The sequence below is a fragment of the Notamacropus eugenii genome, chromosome 7, assembly GCF_028372415.1.
Source record: "Notamacropus eugenii isolate mMacEug1 chromosome 7, mMacEug1.pri_v2, whole genome shotgun sequence".
Lineage (NCBI taxonomy): Eukaryota > Metazoa > Chordata > Mammalia > Diprotodontia > Macropodidae > Notamacropus > Notamacropus eugenii.
In genome coordinates this window covers 141,804,015-141,828,001 of record NC_092878.1, presented here as the reverse complement: position 1 = coordinate 141,828,001, position 23,987 = coordinate 141,804,015, and the positions used below count along the sequence as shown (strand labels likewise).

Sequence of the window (23,987 nt, the reverse complement as noted above, 5' to 3'; positions counted from 1 at the left end):
AAATTCAGTGAAGAAAGCAATTCCTTAAAAAGTTGAATTGGCCAAATGGAAAAGGAGATACAAAAACTGACTGAAGAAATAATTCCTTAAAAATTAGAATTGGGCGAATAGAAACTAATGACATCAAGAATCAATCCAACAAAATCAAAAGAATGAAAAAATAGAATGTGAAATAGCTTATCAGAAAAACAGCTGGATTGGGAAATAGATTGAGGAGAGATCATTTAAGTATTATTAGACTCTACCTTGCCCCCTCAAAAAAAAAAGTTTGAATGGAAGAATACAAGTGAATTTCCTTTCTTCAGTCCGTCAATGGATCCTTGAACTCACCAATATGAATGACGAATTCTCCACCAATGCAGATTTCAATATTTTCTCATTTTATGTACTCACCATGTCTTCTCTTACACATTTTTGACTGTGTTCTACATTGTGAATCCTCTGTAGACACTGCCCAGTGTGGTGGAGGACTTCCCTCTAGATCTTATCATGCTTTGTGAGTACGAGACCAACACAGAGACTGTCCATTTCGTATGCTTCCCCTTAAAACATCCATCTCCTTTTTCAGTTCTGCTGTATGTTTCCTGGGTGATTTCCTGTATGACTGAGACAGCAGATCAGTGAGACTGGTCTCATTTGAACTCAGCTTGGACTCAGCAACTTAGGAGTTCAAGGTATTTCCAACACATAGTACTTCTGTGTCCAGGGGCAAATCCCTTAGCCTCCTGGCAATCCCAGGGTCAGTTAACTCAAGGAGAATCTTTTATTGATAGGTTACTGATGGAAGGAATTTCCATATCAGTAAAATGACTTTAATTTTTAATACAACTCTTCTGAAATTATGGTCTATTAATCTTTGTATCCAGAGCATCCAAAGCATCAATTGGGAGACAATTCATGTTATCAGATGAGTTTTGTATAAGGAATAGTTTGGGATACTGAAAATTCTTCCCCAAATATAGTATAGTCTCTTTCTTATATTCAGCGCCAAATCCAATTCCTTGTCTATCTTCAGTGTCTATCCAAAATAAATATGCTAATAGGTTAATACACAGGATAGACCATCCAATTGCATGCCTATACACATCATTTATTTGATATTTCCCATACAGATTATTTGGCCAACGTCTTCTGAATAGCTTTGGATCTTATTGAGGAGCACTGTATTCTGGGTCTTGTCAGTATATAATCAAATTGAGGATAGGGACTGTTTCATTCCTTGTATCTGTGACCCCATCCCTAGCAGAGTGTCTGGTGTACTATAGATACTTCATAAATGCTTGTTGATTGATTGATTATTGCAACCAACACAAGACTATCCACAAAGAGGAGCATCTAGAGAAAGTCACCAATTTAAAGGAATTCTACATTTCTACTCTCCTGAAAACACACATTAACTTCATGACAGGAGCAAACATTTTGCTGTTCCCCATATAAACGTTCCAGTTTCTAGCCAATATCTTTGCATAGATTCCCCACTTCACCCCATGTAGAATGTGCTCATTTTTCTCCTTTGTTGCTTAGAATTCTTCAATGCATAGTTTAAGTATTACTTTCTGCTGAGGTATGCACTCATGTGGACATGCTGTTTCTCCCAATGAAATGTAAGCTCCTTGAAAGCAATATCTGTTACGTTTTTGTCTCCTTTGTATACCTAGTATAGTTCCTGGCACATAGTAGGCTCTTATTGATAGATTGATGTGACTGTTTGTTTTATGCCTTGCTTAATGATGATGATGACAGCTAGTGGATAGAGTGACTCAGAAAAATCTGAGTTCAAATCTAGCTTGAGACACTTGCTTGCTGTGTCACTTTGGGCAAGTCACTTAACCCCTTTTTGCCTCAGTTTCCCATCTGTAAAACTTTAGTTTCTTTGCCAAGAAAGCCCATGGGCAAAAGTCTGTAGAGTCATATAGAGTTAGATAACACTGAACAACAGGTATAGCATAGTTATGTGTGTGTATGTGTATGTACATATGTAAATGTATGTATATACATGCAAATATATATTAAAAATCTGATGGAATAAGAGTATCAAAGAAAATTCTACTGAGACTATACTGTAGCTATAGTACAGTATGCCAAATGCAACTTTATTTCATTAATTTCTGAATTCTGAAATTATGCCCCCAAAGTTACTAAATTATGCATGCTCTTCAACCCAATTATACTACAACTAGGTGTATAGCCAAAGAGATCAAGGAAGGATGAGAAAGAACCTCAGGAAGATCCAAAACTATTCCAAAGATGTCAGCCTAACAAAGGAAAAAATACCAAAATTTGTTAAATAAGCATAGCAACCAAGAACGTTTCTTTGTGTGTCTGCTTTACTGCTTTATGATAATATTTATTTGGTATTAAAAAGGAAAGTAAAACTCAAATCCTACTGAAGGACACAGAGGAAAAAATTATATCACTTGTACCTAATTTTTTTAGGTCCAGAAAAAAAAGACTAAATAGATTTTTTTTTAAAAGTTGAACATGCATTAAAATGAACTTAAATGATACTGTAAGCAACGCTAGACTAGAGCTTGTTCCTAATGAAAACACAACAGAAAAGAAATGAAGGCCTGGTTTCATATTAAGTCCTCTTGACTCATGGTAATCATTGTATTAATTAGAATTCTAAAGTCTTTTGAAGTTTTTCACAATACTGTCATTTTATATATTTTTCTGATACTCTGTATCAGATTGTATTGTTCTTTCTGGTTTCCTCTGAAACTACCCATTTTGTTTTTTCTTACAGTGTGATAGTATTCCATTCTGTTCATAAATCCCAATTTGTTTGGACACTTTCCATTAAGTCGGCATCCCCTTAGTTTCCATTTTGGGACTTCTATAAAATGAACAATTATAATATGTTGGTCCACGGTAGGTCCTTTTCCTCTTTCTGTGATCTCTTTGGCTACACCCCTGGTTGTGATATAATTGGATTGAAGAGTATGCAAAATTTAGTAGCTTTAGGGGCATAATTTTAGAATGCCTGAGCTAATTCCCAGCTCTCCCAACAATGAATTTACTGTGCCTCTTTTCCTGAGGTCCCTCTGACATTTGTCATTTTCCTCTTTTGTCGTGGAACCTCAGAATTGTTTTAATTTGCATTTCTCTAATTATTAGCGATTTGGAACATTTTTTTCATACTTCATTTTTTTCACATTGGTAGTAGCTTAGATTTCTTCATATCCTTTGACCTACAAATCTTAGATATGAGGACACTTTTAGAAAAACATAATGCAAGGATTTTTTTCTTCAGTCACCTATTTCCCTTCTAATTTTCCTACATTATATTTGTGCAATTTTTTTTTCAATTTTACATAATCAAAATTGTCTCGTTTACTTTCTGATAACTGTTATCACTTGTTCAGTCATGAACTTCTGTACTGATTGTGAAAAGGATTCCTTGCTCCTCTAATTTATTGGTGATGTCATCCTCAATGTCTCAGTTCATGTATCCGTTTGGAGTTTATCTTGGTATAGATATGAGATGTTGATCTGTATCAAATTTTTTTGCCAAGGTGCTTTTCATTTCTCCCAGCAATTTTTGTCAAATAATTGTGTCCTGATATCTTTGGATTTATCTAAGACAAGGCTGTTGTGTTCTCTTCCTTCAGTGTATTTATTGTGTGGCAACTGTTCAACCGATTTTGACCAATTTTTTTAACCAATACCAGATTGTTTCAGTAATTCCTCTTTGTAGCACAGTGGTAGTTCTGCTAAGTCTCCTTCCTTCCCACTTTTTTGTTATTTCCTTTGAGATCCTTTTGTTCTTCAGATGAATTTCATTATTGTTTTTTTTCTAACTCTAAATCTTTCAGTAGTTCAGTTGGTATGACACCGAGTAAGTAAATTAATTTGAATTTTGTGGCCTTTTGCATTCTGTTGTCTCTGTTTACCCTTGAACAATTAATATTACTTCATTTATTTAGTTCTGTCCCATGTATTTATTCTGTCTTAACTTTTCCATGTTATTCTTTTCTCCTCCCAGCAAAATGTAACTTTGAAGATGGACTGTTTCATTTTTTTAGTACCTTACATTTGAGTGCTTAAAAATATTTGTTTAATTGAATTGAATTTTCCATTTCTTTTTTTTTCTTCTACTTTCATCTGTGCATTCTCTTGGATGATTTGGCAAGCTTTCTGCAGACACATTTTCACTGCACTGCTTTTCATCATTTTGTGAGGCGATACTGCTTGTAACATTTATCCATTCTTCACCTTATTATTTTGCAAATAAATTTAAAATATAAACTTGTTGCCTTTGGTGTCTCTCTCTGCCTGACAAAAAGAACGAGTGCTAGCTGAGGTGCTTTCTAAACTTTTTAATCCTGTTCGTTATGGCAGTTGCTTCATATTGGGTAAACTTCAGTAGGAAATGGTCATCATCAACTCAAGGTCTTTCCTCTTCTCCAGTTTCTTTTCTCAACCTATAAAATAGAGGGGAAAGAATTCATTTTCACTATTGGAAAAGTACCTCAAATTATTTCTCATGTTAAAGTGGATCATAACACAATCTTTACACATGAAATATAAAATATTCTTTAACCTCAGAAGTATATTAATCTTCACAGATGGTTACTTTTTACATTAGTTCAGACACTCAGTAGATGTGTGACCCTGGGCAGGTCATTTAATCTTTGCCTGCTTCAGTTACTCTTCTATGAAATGAGGATAAAAATAATTGCACCAGCCTCTCACGGTCATTGTGAAGATCAAAAAACATAATTTATAAAGGGTTTGGCACAGTAGTTGGCACATGGTAGGTGCTACATAACCACGTGTTTCCCTCCTTTTGTCCTGCTAAACAGTAGCTGAAGAATCATCTGCCCTACTCCTGCAGTACTTTCTGCCTGTTATAACTGAGGGCTAATAAACTTATCCTCCCTTATTGTGGATGCTAGAGTTCAGTGAGAGTATGGTCAAGGTGAGTTATGGGGAGAGGCATTTTCAGAGACTCTTCCTTTTTGGTAGCCCAGATTACCTGCTTAGTGAAGTTTTTCTTTTCATAAAACCCAGGCGCATTCTCTTTCATCCTCTGTTTTAAATTTGATCATTCCTTTCTTCTACTTAAAATCCGTTTTTTCTTTAGATTGTATCTTTTCTTCTCTGTCTTCCTTATTTTGAGGTCTTTCCTATCTCTCTACACTCTGACTTTATTCAAATATTACTCATTAAATGCAAGGATAACTATTGTGATGTTAGCTACTGTGCAATACAAGCCAAACAGAAAAGATATCTGCCTTCTGAAGTTTATGATGTTATAAATTAGCATGTTACCATGCAAGGAACACTGGATTGAGAGTAAGAGTAGAAGCTGGGTCCTAATCCTTGACTAGCTGTTGGCGAGGCTACTTTCTTTGGGCAAGTAGGTGGTTCAGTGGATAGAGCACTGAACCTAGAAGACCTGAGTTCAAATCCACCTTCAGATACTTGCTAGCTGTGTGACCCTGGACAAGTCACTTAACCCCCATTTGCCTCAGTTTCTCATCTGTAAAATGGGGACACATTGTAAAAGGAAATGGCAAACTACTCTAGTATCTTTGCCAAGAAAACCACTTGGACAAAGTCCATGGGGTCACATAGAGTTGGACATGGCTACATGAATGGTTTCCCCATCTCTAAAAATGAAAAAGTTGGAGTGTGATAACTTCCCATTCCAGATACAAGTCCCAGAGTAGTAGTTTCACATCTCAAAGCACCTCACAACCTGACAAGCCACTTAAACTTGAGTTCTCTACAGGGCCAAGATAGAATTGTCATGGATCTGCTGGATTTGAATGAATAAAGGAGAAGATTTCCTATCATGAGATCACTGCTTTGATGTTGGGTGCATTTGGCATGGCTGTCTTTCTTTTCATGAAGAACTTGCCCTTGTTGATGTCTGGAGCTCCAACATGGTAGCCTTTTCCTTGAATATCAAAGATCGCCTATGGCAAAGACAAGAGCAGACTCAAAGTTGGTTAATTAATGGATCAGCAGATTCACTGGAGACAGGGAGGATGTCACCTTAATATGATGCAGTGGTAATGAGAGCATCTTGAAATTCCTCCCCCTTCTTGTCATTCATTCCCATTATCATCCAATATAGCTCTAACTGAAAACTGCTTATTCGTGCCAATCCAGTGGATATATTGCCATATGACCTCTCCCAAACATTGCTATTAGAAGTGTTTGCAAGCTGAATTCTGCCTTTTTCATTACTTAATGGAGGAGAGACTTTGTGTCTTCAAGTTGTCATGAGTCAGTTCTTGGGGAATGTGGAGAATCTCGTGTGACTTTATAGAGTGATGTGAATGTCACAGATGTCTATGAAGAATTCTCATTTTGACTTGGGAACTGATGGGAATTCAGGACATTGAAAATATGTTCATAAACAGATAGTTGAAAGTATTCAAATTGAATCTAAATTGAAGTATGGCTTTTTCACTTCATTTTCCTTTGTTTGCAATGTGGCCAAAATGGAAATGTTTTGTATATTTCACATGTATAATTGATATTGTATTGCTTTCCTTCTCAGTGTATAGGGGAAGGCCTTGGAGAAAGGGACAGAGTTAAAACTTGAAATTTAAAAAAAAATGAATATTGAAAATAAATGTTTTTTAAGAGAATTTATGAGGTAATCAACTTAAAGAGGTATACATGCTAAGCCTTTGGCTTGTCTGTGGCAAATCTGGCAGGAAGCACAATGAAGAATCTTAGGAGAGCACATCCAGTTTCTGCCACGACTCAGATCAGCATAGAATGAAGGATGATGTCTTCCTAAGAGACCCATGTATGTGGGGGGCAAAAATGGCATTTCAGATATTGTGAAGGTAAACATCTCCTGAAGAGGAGAAGGCCCATTTAAAGAAGGTTACAGTTATGCTTTGAGGAATCCAAAAGAGCCTACAATTTCAAAGCTTTGAAGAGTTTTTTTTTTTATTACTATCTAGAGAACATGACAAATAGTTAAGTGATTGTATACGATGACTTTTCAAATAGTTCAAATTCTCCATTTGAGTAATGATTGAGCAACCAAAGTCGAAATGTAAACCTGCAAATATTAGGCTCCTTTGAAAGTTCGAAATGAGAAATGGTGAGGTGGCTCCTTGTGTTTGTTCTTACAGTGATGCTGAATGTGACTTGTCTCATTCAGTCATTATGTGGTGGGTGTAGAGTAGGTCCATCACCCCTGGTATCACTACCTGCCTTATGTATGCTATAGCAATCTTTCTGTCTAGGAAACTCTTTTATCCTTCTGGCCCCTTGATACAAAACACCTTAAAGTAATTCTTGGCAGAGGGATTCTGTCTATCCCTCTCTCTACTAGAGCTCCACAGCTTGTCCCCATGTGTAACCTTCCTAGAGGTCCCTAGTTGTCCAGTATACACATACATATGAATTATATATTAAGTAGATATATAATCTACAAATAGATTATTGACATATCAATAATGACTAATTTCCTTATGTACAGCAAAGCATCTAATCTCAAATGCTTAAAAAATCATGAATGGCTCTTTTAAAAAGATTCTAATTCTAGCTCTAAAATTCAAAGTAATTTAGAAGATGTAAACTGTATTTTATCTGGCAGAGACAATGGGGAAATGGAAAGATAAGTTGAAGGGTGTGACTTGATATGGTTTGATTAACACTCTAGCTGCATAGCTGGGGTATTTTACTGTGTATTATCTTATACCCTTGGTAGGGAATAGTGGAAATGAAAGAGGCACAGAATTTGGAGTCAGCCAAAATTCTGATCCAAATCCTCTCACATTTGTCACATTTGTGACCTTGAGCAAATCACTTAGCTGTACTTCAGCATTGTTACTTGTAAAAATAAGGGCATCAAACTTAGCTGACGTCTAAACCACCAGCATGATATACCAGCACCAGATCCGGAGTCAAGGATCTAAGTGCAGACTTGACTCTATCATCTTCTATCTGTATGACCTTGTATAAATTACTTGCCTTTTTGGGTCTCGGTTTTCTCATCTGTAAAATAAAATGAATGGACTAAATGCCCTTTAAGGTCCCTTTAACCTCTTCATCTGTGATCCTACGTCCCTTTTCAGTTTTAAACCATTTGGCTTAATGCATTAAGGTTCCCTTGAAGCCAGTCAAGCAATAAATAAGAATTTATTAATTATTATTAACCATGTGGCAAGCAATAGGTGCTGATGATACAAAGATTAAAAAGTCCTCAGGGGGCTTAAAATTCTTTCAGAGGAGATGTTATGTATGTCAAAAGTATATGCACATATATAACACATACATATATATGCCTCTGGCAGTGGGGCAGTGAGTTTGTATTGGAGGTTGAGTGAAGTGATATATAAAGTATGAGCCTTGTCCTTGGGGAGCGTAACAGTCTCAGAAGAGAAATGAGCCATGTGCTTATGAAACAGCTGCTAGAGATGATCATAAGTGACTTTGAGGGTGGTCACATCAACCACAAGCAGGCTGTGTCTTTATTATCTTTGTTCTGCCAGCCAGATTGTTTTTGCATAAATGATGGTTGGATAATGAATCAGGCAGTGAGAGAACACTGGCAGATTTTTTTGTATTTTTTGTAAGCAGCCTGAAAGTATGGGATGCCAATCGTTCAGGATATCCACAAGGTACACTATGGACCTGGGGTTTTGAGTATATTTAATTGTTCATTCATGTTACCACTTCCTTTTGTGTCTTACAGTGACCTATGGGATGGTGAGCTCCAGCATGTACTACTACACCAGGGTCATGTCACAGCTCTTTTTAGAAACACCTGTGTCTAAAATGGAGAAAACAAATTTCAAGACACTCTCCACGATGGAAGACTTCTGGAAGGTATTTGAAAAGAATTCTCTTGATCACTGAAAAGTGTCATTTCATCAGTCAGGTTACCCCGCTCTCCAGGGTAACTGTGCTCATTGAGGCAGATGGCGAGGTGGAAAGAGCCTTGATTTGGAGTCAGAGGACCAGTCTTCAGTCTCGGCTCTGCCAGAGATCTATCTGTGGCTCTATGTCACATTGAGCAAGTATTTTTAACCGTTCTGGGCCTCAGTTTCCTTATCTTTAAAATGAGGAAGCTAAACTAGATGACTCTCTTAAGAGCTTGTCCTAATCTAAATCTATGATCCTGTGAAGCTCCCTTCTCTTGTACACAGGGCATCTTAATGCATCCTGACATCAAACAAGCGTCCTTCTGCCCTGATGCTCTGTTTGCCCATATCGGACTTGCAGTTCATGAAAGCCCCAGATCATCTTCATATGAACTGCTCTCCAGCCACACTGGATTTCTCCTCTATTGATCTAGTGGATTTGTTTTAACCCAATGGCAGTAGACCCCCAGTCTAGTGGGCTAATGCTGTCATTCAGTTGTTTCTTCAGTCGTGTCCAGCTCTCCATGACCCCATTTGGGGTTTTCTGGCAGAGATACTGGAGTGGTTTGCAGTTTACTTCTCCAACTCATTTTACACGTGAGGAAACTGAGGCAAACAGGGTTAAATAACTTATCCAGAGTCACACGCTTGTAAGGGTCTGAGTCCCTGATTTGAATTCAGGTCCTCCTGACTCCAGGACCAGCGCTCTATTCTCTTGCACCACCTACCTTCCCCTAGCAGTCTGGTAATCCTATACAAAAGAAAATGGAATTAGCCTGGTGTGACTTTTGGAAATTTTTTCCGTAGTCATCCTGGCTGTTTGTGGCCATTGTTTTTCTTTACCAGCTGCTCACATACTATCTCTTAAATAACATTTTCTAGAATTTTTCCAGGAATCAAAGCCAGGCTTGTGGTATATAGTAGGCAGATGCTAAAGTCTGAGCCTTGTCCTTGGGGAGCTTAACACTCTCAGTAGGGAAATGAGCCATGTGCTTGTGAAACAGCTGCTAGAAATGATCATAAGTGACTTTGAGGGTGGTCACACAAACCACAAGCAGGCCATGTCATTATCTTTGTTTCTGCTTTGTTTTCTGTTTTAAAATTGCAGCAATATACAGCTGGGTGGTAATTAATATGAGTTTCAAATAATGCAAAGTTGGATTTAGTGTAAATGATCAAATGATACCAGGTCCCATTGAATGTAAGGCAAAATTCAGTGATTGAAATGTGTGAATTAGATGAGGGTTTGAACATGCTGCTGTATCATCAGTCTGCATTTGTCTGTTGTCGCATGTAGATAGGATATACTGCTGCAAACCATATTACCAACAGTTATGTTAATTTTTTTAGAAAAAGACTCTTTTTATTAAAAATGAGCAAAAGGAAGAATGCTTCAGATAGAAAATATAGTTAATGCAAGAGAAGAGGCTTGTTATTATATTAAAGCAAAAATTTGGTATAATTGAATGACATAAAGTGGTCCCTTGTAATCTAAAACAGGATGAAATATTGGAATGCCTGAATGTATGATATGGAATATTATAAAACATGCAGGCAATTTTTTTTTAAAGAAAAAGAGAAAGGAGAGAGAGAATTTGGAACTGAATATATTAAAAAAATCAAATGTTGAACACTTTTACATGTAATTAGGAGGAAAGAAGAATATATTTTTTTTTAATATCAGCTTTTTGTGATTTGCAAACAACCACAAAGAATATAGTATTGCAGTGAGAGAAATGCAGTGTCTTTTAGCTGTTTCGATTAGAGATGGCAATCAGAAATGCAGTTCTTTTAGCGGAGTAGTCATTCAGAAAAAAGCTTCAAGTTTATTCAAGGCAATGAAAGACAATGGAAGTGAAATGGAAAGTGAAGGTCTTTTTGCAAGCGTTGTTTGGTTTCTTCACTTGAAACACTGAATTTAGTGACAGAGTATTAAAATTCCTGGACACATGATGATTGCAGCGGAGGATACAGAAGCTAAATATCCAGGTGTTTTGAAGAAAATAATTGAAGAAGGTGGATATATTGATCAATACATTTTAAATGTGGCTGAAACAAGCTTATTCTGGAAAAAAGATGTCTTTTGGAACTTATATTTCTCAGAAAGAAAATTCTCAACATGGATTTGAAGTGATAGATGCGCCTTACACTTTTATGGGGACTTATGAAGACCAGACTTTCAAATTTAAACCAGGGCTTCTTTTGTTGACCTTGAAAATCCTTGAACTCTGAGAGGCTACCTTGATCACTTTCTTTTCTTTGTGGTCAAATAAGAAAGCAAGTATGACTAAAGCTGTTTTTGAATCTTTTTAAAACAGTTTTTTAAGTTTTATTTTAGCCCAGCTATTAAAAAAATACTCCAAGGACAATAATGTTGCATTTAAGTTATTACTGATTTTAGTCACTCAACTATATGTATGTTCACTTAGTGAGAATGTAAAAGCACACACATATATACATATGTGTGTGTGTGTATCTATATACCTATATATGTACACATACACACACACACACGGATATGTATTTTTTGCCACTAAATACAGCATCTTTATTGCAATCCATAGACTAATCCATTGCAACTAAGGTCTGCTACTTTAGGAAAACTTTTGAACAACAAATTGCTAAAATTAGAGGCATCTATTTAATTTACTTAACTGACTTCTGGAAGAAATTATAACGTCAAAGATGCAATCAAAAATATTCACTAAGCTTGGCCACAAATTACTTCAATCAACATTTGCTTGTGGATGTGGCAGCACATTTTGCCACATTGTACAAATAGTACAAATAGTAATTTTGAAAGTTTTTCTTCTCAAATGCAGACTATTATAAATAATGGAAGGAAAATTTGGCTTTGATAAACTTAAAAGATGACAGAGTTTGGAAATTGCTGGAAACACAGGCAGAAGAATTGACAGATTATAATCTTCAGTTATGTAAACCAGAGTTTGAAGAAGGTAACATGCATTGAATTGAATAGTATTGTTGATAAGAGGCAGCTAGGTGGTGCAGTGGATAAGAGCACCAGTGCAGGAGCCAGGAGGATCTGAGTTCAAATCTCACCTCAGACACTTGACGCTCACTAGCTGTATGACCTTGGGCAAGTCACTTAACCCCAATTGCCTCATCCTGGGTCATCTCCAGTCATTCTGATAAATATCTGGTCACTGGATTCAGATGGTTCAGGAGGAGAAAGTGAGGCTGGTGACCCGCACAGCCCTCCCTCACTCAAAACAAAGCCAAGTGCAAGTCATGCATCATTTCTTCGATGGCGTGGTCTTCTTCGGCAACGAAGGAGAAACACACACACATTGTTGATAAGAACAGGAAAATCCGAGGGGAGAGAGCTGATTGTGGGGAAAGAGATGTCAGAGCTAGAAATTAAAATGTGCAAGTTATCTGTGTAGAAGTAGGAGTTGTGAAAGTGGATGACATAACAAATGATAAAGCAGAAACCAAGGGAAAACCTACAAGACTCAGTCTGAATCCCTCCTTCTTCAGAAAGCCTTTCCCCGTTCCCCCCAGCTGCCCTTTCCTCTGAGATTACTTTTAGTATACACTGGATATCTCTTGTATATGCCTAATGTTTTCTCCCCCATTCAGATATGAACATTTTGAGGTCTGTTGTTGTCTTTTTTTTAATCCACAGCTTTTAGCACCATGCATGGCCCTTACTAATTTATGAATGAGTGAGTGAATGAATGAACAGATAAAAGCTAGCACTTATATAGCTCTTTAAGTCTTGCAGAGCACTTCACAAATATGATTTTATCATCACAACAGCTCTGGTAAGTAGGTGCCATTATTGTCCCCGTTTTAAAGAGGAGGAAACTGAGGCGAGCAGAGTGACTCGCCCAGGGTCACGGAGCTACTACGTGTTTGAGGTCAGATTCGAACTCAGGTCTTCTTGATCCAGCGCTCTACCCCTCAGCTGCCACTACTTCACCATGTTAACTTCTAGAGCTTTTCCCCCAATTTTGGTTTTTAGATTTCTATTTAAAGTTTTGAGTTCCAAACTCTGCCGCTCCCTCCCCTCCCCCATCCCTGCGACTGTGAGCAGTCAGATATAGGTCATACATATGCAGTTATGTAAAACGTTTCCATATGAGTCATTCTGTACCAGAAGATTTGAGTAAAAGAAAAACAGTGAAAGCAAGAAAGTGAAAACTCACTGCTTCAGTCTGTGTTCGGTCACTATCAGCTCTTTCTCTGGAGGTGGGTAGCCTGCTTCATCATGAGTCCTTTGGGATTGTCTTGGCTCATTGCATTGCTGAGAAGAGCTGAGTCATTCACAGTTGTCCATCAAACGATAACGCTGCTACTATGCTCTTGATCCTGTTCACTTCACTCCGCATCAGTTCAGGTAAATCTTTTCAGGTTTTTCTGAAATCATCCTGCTTGTCATTTCTTGTAGCAGAATAATATTCCATTATAATCATATACCACAGCTTGTTTAGTCATTCCTCAATTGATAGACATCCCTTTGATTTCCAGTTCTTAGCCACCACAAAAAGAGCTGCTATAAATATTTTGTGCAAATAGGTCCTTTTTCCTTTTTTTGGATGTCTTTGGGATATAAACTTTAGCAGTGGTATTACTGGATTAAAGGGTATGCAGAGTTTTTTGACCCTTTGGGCATTGTTCCAAATTGCTCTCCAGAATGCTGGGATCAGTTCACAACTCCACCAGCAGTGAATTTGTGTCCCAGTTTCCCACATCCTCTCCAACATCCAACAGTTTCCATTTTTGTTACATTAATTCTACTTTTAATAGTTACTTTTTAACTAAGGGATTCAGTTCTGTTGCCTATTGCAATCTGAGGTCTTTCCTCAGCTCTCAGTTCAGCTCAGTTCCCAACGCAGCTGTGCTCCAAGCTCAGGCATCCTCAGAGATCACCGCAGCATGTGGCAAGGCATTTTCTTATAAATAAGAAGTAGCAATCAAGACTCCAAGGTCTGTTCCTAGAACCATCCCAGAGTCCCTTCCTGGTCTCAGTTCTGAGGATTCTTCTCAGACCTAGTTTTGAGGTCTCTTCTGCTGTACTAGAACCTCTAGTATGAAATTATTCTTCTCTGCTTCGTGGTAAGAAACAAAAAGTGAACATGTCTTCCATCCAAGTCACCATTTTGTGACATTTATTTGTCCCCTAGTCCTTAAACAGTTTAAGTGTAAGAGTTTCCAGCTATCGATCTTAAAGACCTCATCTTAGTTGCATGCAAATTAGATGCTGGAAAACAAGATAAGTCTTTCATCTTTACTCTGAGTGAACCATTCTTACCCTATTAATAACATTATTCAAATCAAAAGGAGATATTACTTTATATAATGAAATCAGAAATATCTATTAACTGAGGTCAGAAGGAGACAATGAGCAAACATATGAATAAAATTTGAGGTGACAAAAGAGAGAGACCTTAAAGAGAGAAGGTTAGAAAGGAAGATGGAGAGCTAAATAGTTTTTTAATATTTTGTCAAACCTCAAAACTACACACAAAGATTAAAACACTAAGAAACCTGAAGAGGTGTAAAATTGGAAACTGGTTTGAATTCTAAGACATAATCAAGCTGGCACAGACTAACTTGCTCTCCCATGCCTGTGAGTCTAAACTCTTGTCCCTAACTTAGCCGTGTAACTTCACCCTTCATGGACATTCTGGGAAGTTTGCCTCAAGGTCAGACTTTTGTCTTGTAATTACCCCCCACTCTTTACTCTGAAACTTATACTGTGGGATCCACTCAGAAATTCCTTTCCTGATGCTCCTTGTCTTTCATTGCTGCACTATTCATACCCACACTCCATGATTCTGTGGCAACAAAGCACTAGATCTCAATTCTGCCCCTCACCACTAACTTGTCTCGGGGAGGTATAGTAAAGCAGAAACCTGCTCTGCTTAGGGAGGCAGAGCTCAGTTAGAGGGAACCCGGGGCATTGAACCAATGGGTGGGGGTGGAGATGGGGGCGCGGGCACTGCATCAGGCCTGAAGGGAAGGACATTGGCCTCCATCAGGAACCAGGTCTGTAGCCCCAGAACTCATGTGGGCAGGAATTAAGGCCAATAAAAAAGTGATTTCCTCAACTTGGGAGGAGAGCAAGATAGCGTTAAGGTCCAACCTTCAATAGAACCTCCATTAAAGGAGGAGTCAAAAACTGAGTGATAGGGAGATATAAGGGGAAAAGAGCAAATTTACTGATAATCTTAGGAGGAAGAAAACTCAGTTAACCCTGAGCACAAGCAGAAAAATCACCAGGAAAGATACTAATAACAGTGTGAAAGATGGTCACCAGTACATCTAAAGGACCCTGAACAACATCTGATTCAGTATATAAAGACAAAGGAAATTGAACCAATGCCTGATGAAGCAGAAGAATCTGTGGATTCCTAAGAGAACATGAAACCACAGCAGAATATTCCTGAAAGAGTCAAGAAAAAAATCCTTTCCTAATTTTTTTCATTGCTTTCATAAGCAGAATTTCTGACCTTCACAGCAGAAATATTGGCAGAATTAAATAAAATGAATCCGACAGGGATTACTTGCTCAGGTCCAGAAGGGAATTAGGAACTTTATTAGTATCAAAAACATTTGGAATAACTACTATTAGAAATGTAACCAGAAGGTCTACAAAGGTTGAAAAGAAAGATTTGCTGGGTAATGGTAAGGTTTTTGTTGAAATATGAATATATTTGTTCATAGTGTCTTTTAAGTGTGTGAAGATATTTTTCCCTTCTCAACTACTTTTCAACCTTCTCCCTACAAATTATTTTTTGCTAAATTTACTTAACAAAGCTTTTACAAAAAAACATTTTCAGAGGGAAACTTAAATTCAGCTTTGTCAAAATTATCATAAATGTTTAAATAGTAGGAGTTAGAATTGACAAGGTAGTGGTGCATAGAAGAAAAGATAAGCAGAGGATGTGAAATTCAGAGAATTCTTATGGATCTGTGATTGCTTTTCACAGTCATGAAAAAAATGTAGATTTTTCAATAAGCAAAAGCCCTGTTAATACTTGGGATCAGAGCTGTTGATCTTGTAGAAAAATTAAATGAGTTTTCCATTGAGTCAAGAATTCTCTCATGAACCCAGCTCATGAATTCTCTGTATTGGGAAGACAAGGTGCTAGCACTGTTTCTCCCACAATTACATCTTTGCCTTGATCCTGTTAAGTTCCTTTCTCCGTCTCTAATATTTATCAAGGTCAATGACAATTTCTCCCAAAGGCTAGAAAGGACCCTGGTTCCTAGGGACATCCAGAGATCTGGTTGAGCCCTAGAAGGCCCCTTCTCCTCTTCGTCCCTTGGTAGAGGGAATGTAGAAGGTTCAAAACTTCTATGACTGTTCTCTCAGTCACTGCTGATCCAAAGACTTTGGGGGAAATGGAAGCCCTTAGCTCGAGAGCTTAGAGTTAGCACCACATATGTGCTTGAAATGCAATACTTAGTCTGGGTTGAGTCTTAGGAGAGTTAGGTGGAAATCCCACTGCCTGTTTTCCCAAACCCAGGAATGAGGTTTAGAAGTCTAGCTTTTGGAATTCACATCCTAACAAGGGCATGAGGAACAAGGACCTGGGCATTGGCGCTAGGAAGAATGGTCTCAGCATACAGAGTTTGCAGCTCAATCAAAGCTGTGGAACTTGTCAAAAAAAAAAATTGTATCCTTTGTCTGTGCCAGTGGGGTCTTATGACATACTTTGCAAAATTCTACTCTTTATATCCTAATTCATTGGAAATAGGCAGGTTCTGGGCAAGCAGGAGAGATCTCTCAGGACATTCCCTTAACTGTTGATCTTCTGTGTTCAAGTTATAGGAGAGGAATTCTGCAGCATACTTTGAAAAGTGTTACTGTGTCTGACTCTTTGTGACCCCCTAGACCATAACATGGCAGGCTCTTCTATCCTCCACCATCTCTTGAAGTTTGTCCGATTTCATATTTGTGGTTTCCATGACACCATCCATTTCATCCTCCGTCATCCCCTTTTCCTTTTGCCTTCAGTCTTTCCCAACATCAGAGTCTTTTTCATTGAGTCCTCTCTTCTCATTACTTGGCAAAATATTTAATCTTCAGCTTTGGTATTTGACCTGTGAATAACCTGAATTAATTTCTTCAAATATTCACCGATTTGATTTCCAAGGAACTCTCAAAAATCTTCTCTGGCACCACAATTCGAAACTGTCAATCCTACGGACATAGTCCCAACTCTCACAGCCATGCATTGCTACTAGAAAAGTCATAGCTTTGATTATGCAGACTTTTATCTATGTCCAGGCCCAGTGCTCTATCCACTCACATCTTAGCTGCCCTACTTTGAAAAGTACTGATGTACATAACAAAATGTCATGTGTAACCAGGAGACTCAAGTAAATAAGTATATCTTATTATTCCCCTGGGGCAAACTATTAGAACCATAACTGGCTAGGATAAGAATAGGGAACATAAGGCAGATCTACACTAGCAAGAACCAGAAATAATTGGGAGATAGTTATGACAATAGATTTATTTCAGTGACCCTCTGGTTCCTGGGAATTCTGATTATATTAGGGATGTGAATACTCAGTTTTTACTCTAGTGGCCACATGGAAATTTTTGGCAACAGTAAAGGTGTTTAATGATATTTTGACTTTTCAGACCTTTCCTTTTCCTTTCAGTTCACAGAGGGCTCTTTGCTAGATGGCCTCTATTGGGAGATGTGGTACAACAACAGAATGGTAGCTGAAAATCGGAGTTTCATTTACTATGAGAACCTGCTCTTGGGGGTGCCCCGAATCAGGCAACTGAAAGTCAGAAATGGGTCTTGCTCTATCCCCCCGGACTTGAGAGAGGAGATTAAAGAGTGTTATGATGTCTATTCTGTCAGCAATGAAGAAAGAGCTCCATTTGGCCTCCAACATGGAACAGCGTGCGTATTTCTTTCTCCTCATGAGCATCTGTGCACTCTCTCCTGTTTCTCCTATGCTTCTGTTCATTTTTTAGCAAATAGAAAATGTTGTCATTTTCCAGGGCTTGTAATCCTAGACTTTGCCAAACAGATGCTAGAACATATTCACCCACAAGTTTAATTTATATGTTGTCCTTTCAGTCTCTGGATCATAGAATTTTGAAACTGTTAGGAGTGGCCAAAGAATCCTCTCTACAGTGTAACAGACCAGTGGTCGGGTGTCCCATTGCATTTACGTCAAGCCCAACTTGATACATCTGCAGATTACTCTTACTTCTGCCCTTTTGGGCCAAGCAGAAGAGCTCTAATTCCTCATTTGTGTGATAGCTTTGTAAATACTATCATGTAGGGGTGGAGTCAAGATGGAGGAGTAATGGAAAGAAGTATATCCTAGTTCTCCCAATAAACCTCTTCCACAAAGATGTAAAAAACATCAGGCAGAATTCTGATTGGGAAATCCAAGAAAAAGTCACAGTGAGTCATTTTTACAGTCCAGGGGGATTTAGGGAGATACAGCAGGGAGGGGTAGGAAAAACGTAAGATGGAGGGAAATTCAAAATTAGCAATCATAATTGTGAAGATGAATGGAATGAACTCACCTGTGAAATGGAGGAGAGCAGAATGGATTAGAAACTAGAATATAACAATATGTTGTTTACAAAAAAGAAATTGAAGCAGAAAGATGAATACAGTTAAAATAAGGAGCAGAATCTATTATGCTTCACACTAAAGTAACAAAAAACCAAGCAGAGGCAGTAATCATATTCTCAAACAAAGCAAGAGCAAATATAACCCTAATAAAAAAAGATAGCTAGATTTTGCTAAAAGGAGCCATAGACAATATCATTATTAAATATATATATACATATATATATATGTACACCAAAAGGCAAATCATGTTTAAGAAGTCAACCAGACAACAAGTGACTAAAATGTCCATTCCCTTTGAACCACAGACTCCGTTATTGGGCTTATACCTCTCGAATGCACTCAATAAGAAGAAAGTCCCCACATATATCAAAATATTTGTACTAGAACTTTTCCTGATAGCTAAGGATTAGAAACAAAATAGAGGTTTATCGACTGGGGAATGACTAAGCAAATTGTGGTACATGCATTCAGCGAATGTCACTGCGCTGTAAGAAGTGATGTATGTGCTAGTTACAATGTAGCGCAATGATTGAGAGTTGTAAATCACAGGTTCTGAATGAACGTTATTTTATATATATATATCATATTTATGCTGATTACATTCTAGGATGGCTATTTCCTGACCGTGTAAATTTCACCAGTGAGTTATTTTTAAATAATATTATAAGATGGGTTATTTCTGGAAAACTTCTGGAGAACACTAATTCTGTATGTTCAATTGTTGTTGAGTATCCGTTTATAGAAAATATTCGTTCCTGATGTTGTCTCTGTTTGGAGTTTAAGCTCTCTTGGTTGCTTTTGTCACTGACCCTGATTTATTACATAGTTTCTGTCCATATTTATAGTTACTAAAAGTGATGACTGTAATGTTTGTTTTTTTTATTTAGTTGGACATACACAAATGAAAAAGACTTAAATGGGAGTAGTCACTGGGGATTGATTGCCACCTACAGTGGGGCTGGCTATTATCTGGACCTGTCAAAAACCAGAGAGGAAACTGCAGCACAGATTGCTAGTCTGAAGAAAAACATCTGGTTAGACAGAGGGACCAGGGCAACTTTTATTGACTTCTCAGTATACAATGCCAACATCAATCTTTTTTGTGTGGTCAGGTATGTACTTTTTGTGATCATATTGTAAATCTTGGTTTGCTTATGTTTTGTGTGTGGATGTACATGATGATATGTTCTTGGAGTATTCACAACTTAAAAATGTACCTTGTATTTCATTAAATAAGGGTTGTAAGATTCAAGATGGATAGAAAAGAATGGGTTGTACTGATAAAGAAAAGAAAGGGCAGAAGCATTTCATGGCATACTTAGTGTTTCTTGGGTATATGGATGAAAATCATAGAATAGAACCTTAGAGTAGGAATCTTTATCTAGTGTAACACCCCTGGGAGGAGACAAAAGCTCTGTTTTTCTACCATCTATGAATTAAGAGAATTAGTCATCTCTGTGCCACAGTCATATCTCATGACCCTGACCTTTAGTCAACGCTTCTTTTCCTGTTTGCCATCTTCGGCTGATATCTGTTCCATTTAACATATGAACTCAGGTAGGATGAGGATTGTGTTAAATATTCTGTAAACAACCAAGGTCACAACTCATGCCAAGTACAGACTAAAGAGAGGCTAAATGCATTTCTCAACTTCTGTGTTTCAGAGGACAGATCAACTTTGGATAAAAATAATCCTCATTAAGAGAAGACAAGGTGCTCTGACTTTCCCACTGTTGGCTTAATACAAACACCTGTCACTGAACTTAGGTAGTTTTCGGTTTCCTCCTCTGTGAAATGAGGGATTGACTAGATTATCTTTAGGATGTTATGATTAATCTGTACAAAGACGTAGCAATGGGTTGACAACCAGATAATTCATCACCTAAAGGATCAAAAAATATTTAACTTTTTGCAAGGACAGTTAAATTACAGACAAAAATGAGAGTTCATGCAGTTATTTCTAATTGTAAATGGTGTGAGGGGGAAGGATTAAGTCTAGAAGCAGATATTTCTCTCAACAACTTAAGAGATGTAAGGAATTCTTCAGGGCTGAGGCTGCATGAGAAGGAAATGATTGAAGGGTGGGGAAGCAGAATCTTAGGGATGAGAAAGGTTTTACAGGATGAAGGAAACACTGTGCATGAAATCAGCAATGTTGTAGGACTGAGGAAAGCAGTAGTCTCCAGCTACCACTGGCAGCTATGCAGAACAGGATGATACATACAGAACGACTATCTTCAGTTGCTAATTCCAAAAGACTCATGGTGCTAATGATTTAATAACAATCCTGTCTCCTCCTTATTTGTAAGATTCAACTTTGATATGCTCACACAACTAGATTTTTTTATCCCTAAATTTGAACATTTGTAGACCACTTTTTGCAGAAAATAACATGTTAAATCTTATAGTACTTATTTACAAAAAGAAAGAATTACGATGACTGCCGAACTCTGTTTAGAACATACCTAAACAGGAAATGGTATGTGGTTTCTTTGAAGACAAAAAAGGCAAAAGCAGCGAAATAGCTCCATCTATATTCTGTGTTATTGGCTGTGTGTGTTTAAATAAAAGCTACCCTTGAACTTTCTTTCCTATATTTTGATTATGAATGATGGCACTGCCTTCTCAGAATCTTAGAGCACTTTAGAGATGCTAGGTCAGGATGTGCTAGGTGAGTGAGTGTGTAAAGGAACTATATATTAGAAGTATGCCTCTCCTAGGCACATTTATACAGAACTTCTACATGTGTGTTCACTCTATTCCACTGAGGCGTTATTCTCACTCATCCTGAAAAATTTGTCATGGAAAAAGGAAAAAGGGAAAAACAAAAGGGCTGGAAGAGTTGCCCTGTATTTTAGCCTCAGTTTAATCCAGCCCCCATCTTCATTTCTCTGTTAAATTATGGTTCTGGCTATAGAGGATCAATGAACAGGAGCTGCAAACATGAAGTATGACCATTTTGTTCCATCACAGAACAATACCATGAAGTCATCGGGCCTTCCTAGGCCAGTTTTGGTTCTAGCTTTTAATGTCTTTACTGTAGGTCGTTAGGCAAATCATTTAACATCAGTTTCCCATTGATAGAAGGAAGATGGAACTAATCTATACCAGATCATAATCCCCACTCAGATTATATGTAGAGATATTGTAGGTCAGTGCTAATGATAGGACTGTGTATTTTTATACTCTTAAACTTTAATTGAAAGCCTAAGTTCTCTAGGAGCCACTGGATGGAGGTTTGAGGTGAGAGGGGATACACAGATATTGAACCCAGTGCCTAACGCAGACTAGGCCTTCGATAAATGTTTGTTGAGTGAATGAGATAATTAGGAAAGAAAAATTAATTAGGAAAGAAAAAAGTGGCCTCATCTTTTGGAACATCAGAATTACATATCATTGTATCTTTTATAGCACTTCATGTACATTGCTCTCCTTTAGTAGCAACAGCTATGATGCATAATTATGTAAAGTTATATTTAAGGTGTTAAATTAGAGGTACAGACAATCAGTACTGAAGGAGTTAAGGACAGGGACCCATGACTCAGAGGATGATACAGGTGTATCATTTCATACAAGAGGCTCTGCTTGGCTGCAGTAAGGTTGGTCGAGACCAGGCCTGAGTGGGTGCCAGAAGAGCTCTCAGAGTCTACACTTCTACCTGTTTTTCTAAGAGCTAATTTGGGGGGAAACTTTGCTGTTTGGAAGAGCTAATTAGAGGGGAAGATGCCTTTGCACTTTCCTTACACTTGCCGTCTACAACCTGAGAGCCCCTAGAGTCCAGCCAGAGAAACTGACCTGAACCCCAGGATTACGGTTTTTGTTTTGCTAAAAATAACTTAATATCCCATCAGGAACTCAGCAAAAGTGGCCCTCCTCATTAGAGAAATGTTGCAAAGGCTTCTTCTTAAAGAGGGATGTGGGATGTCAAGACCCCCAATCCCTCATTGTGAATTGCCTAGGGTGCTTGTGTCTTACTCTTAGCTAGGGAGGGTGCTCTCGAAATTTTCACCACAGGCTCTGGATCCAGCAGTGAGAGATTTACATTTGGAATGCTGTATTTTAAAAATTATTATAGCTTATTTCTGACTAAGAATGAAGCGGTGGAAGATTGAGAACTACAGCTCTCAGTGTTAGGAGTGTATTTCCCCCCTCCACTAGAGTTGCAGCAGCCTGCACCTTCCTGGCTATCAACCGGGATACAAGTTCAGTGAGAAGCCCAGAGAGAGACAGATGGAGAAAGGAGCTTATCGTTTAGTCCTTTCTGGTCATTTTATTACTGGGCAGCTAATGCCTAGATTCTAAATTCTCGAAGTCACACATCCAGTTAGTGCCAGAGCCATGACCAAGTTCATAGACTTAGGGCTGTAAAGAATCTCCAAGATCATTAATTCCAACTCCTGCATTTTACAGATGAGGGAACTGAGGCCCTGAGAGGTTACGTGACTCCCTCATAGTCAAATACAACTAGTTGGCTGGGTTAACTAAGGTTGGGTTAACATCCTGGTCTCCGTCCATACTGACATCTGGTTTCTGCAGGATTGTTTAGAATTTAGTTGCCAGGCTGACATAAATAAAGGTCAGTATTTTTCATCCAAATTATAGAGAAGGGTAAAGGAATAAATTAAATATTCTGAGTCTGACAGTAAATGAGTGTAGTGGGGAGACTGAGTCACTGGCTAGCTTTCTTTACTTTAGCATCCCCTGGTATCACTAGTGGTATGAACTTTGTATAGTATGAAGTTGATCAGAAAGATCTTTAGCAAGTTTAAATATTTACCACCATCATCAGAGACATTGCGTGCACAAGTGTACTTCACATCTTTGTCAAAAACAGCCCTTTAATGAGAAGAGCTTTCCAGACTGGATTATTAAAGGACTCAGTGCTGCTAGATGACTGTTAACATCTGGAGCTAAGTCGTTGACCCTTTCAGTCATTATCTGTTAGTGAGTGCTAACGGTTGTTCTGCTAGGTTTAGAATTACATCCAGTGCTTGGCCCATCCATATCCAATCTTTCTGTGTCATTTTAAATCCAGTGAAGGAGGAAAAACATATCCTTCAAACCAAGTAGATGTTCTAGCAGCTCATGCCTGGGAAAGAGATTGCTGCAAAGGTCTACTGCCCTGTAGGAAGTTACCATCTCTTGGTGCTTTTCCAAAGACCTTCCTAGGTCAAAACATATGATTCTATTAATGCAATTAAGGGTCATTTTCTGAAAAAATTTGTTTTCATTAGTATCCCAAATAGTTAAATTCTCTCCATTCAGGCAGTGAGATATTTTGTGAGACCCTAAGGATACCAGTCAATGAAGTAAGTTTTCATTAAGTTCTCAGTAGGCATCAGGCACTGGGTGGTAGAGGGGAGACAAAACCAAAAATTAAGCCATTCCTTTCCTTCAAGGACTTTATGTTTTATCTGGGAGGCCAGAACATATGTACAAAATAAACATGAATAAATCTACAGTAATTTGGAGGGGAAGCTGCTGGGAGGAAATCAGGAAAGACCTCCTGTTGGATGTGGTGTTTGAGTGAAGCTCTGAAAAGTGCCCCCCACCCCACCTCCGT

General features: G+C 38.0%; 1 protein-coding gene across 1 annotated transcript in view; it reads left to right on the top strand.

Annotated features, from left to right (window-relative positions):
- Positions 1-23,987, top strand: part of PKD2 (polycystin 2, transient receptor potential cation channel) — a 55,948-nt gene that overhangs the window by 8,484 nt on the left and 23,477 nt on the right. Inside the window, exons 3-5 of the mRNA XM_072622340.1 lie at positions 8,672-8,805; positions 17,484-17,734; positions 19,312-19,536. Coding sequence (XP_072478441.1) covers positions 8,672-8,805; positions 17,484-17,734; positions 19,312-19,536 — 610 coding nt within the window. The remainder of the gene's footprint in view (positions 1-8,671; positions 8,806-17,483; positions 17,735-19,311; positions 19,537-23,987) is intronic.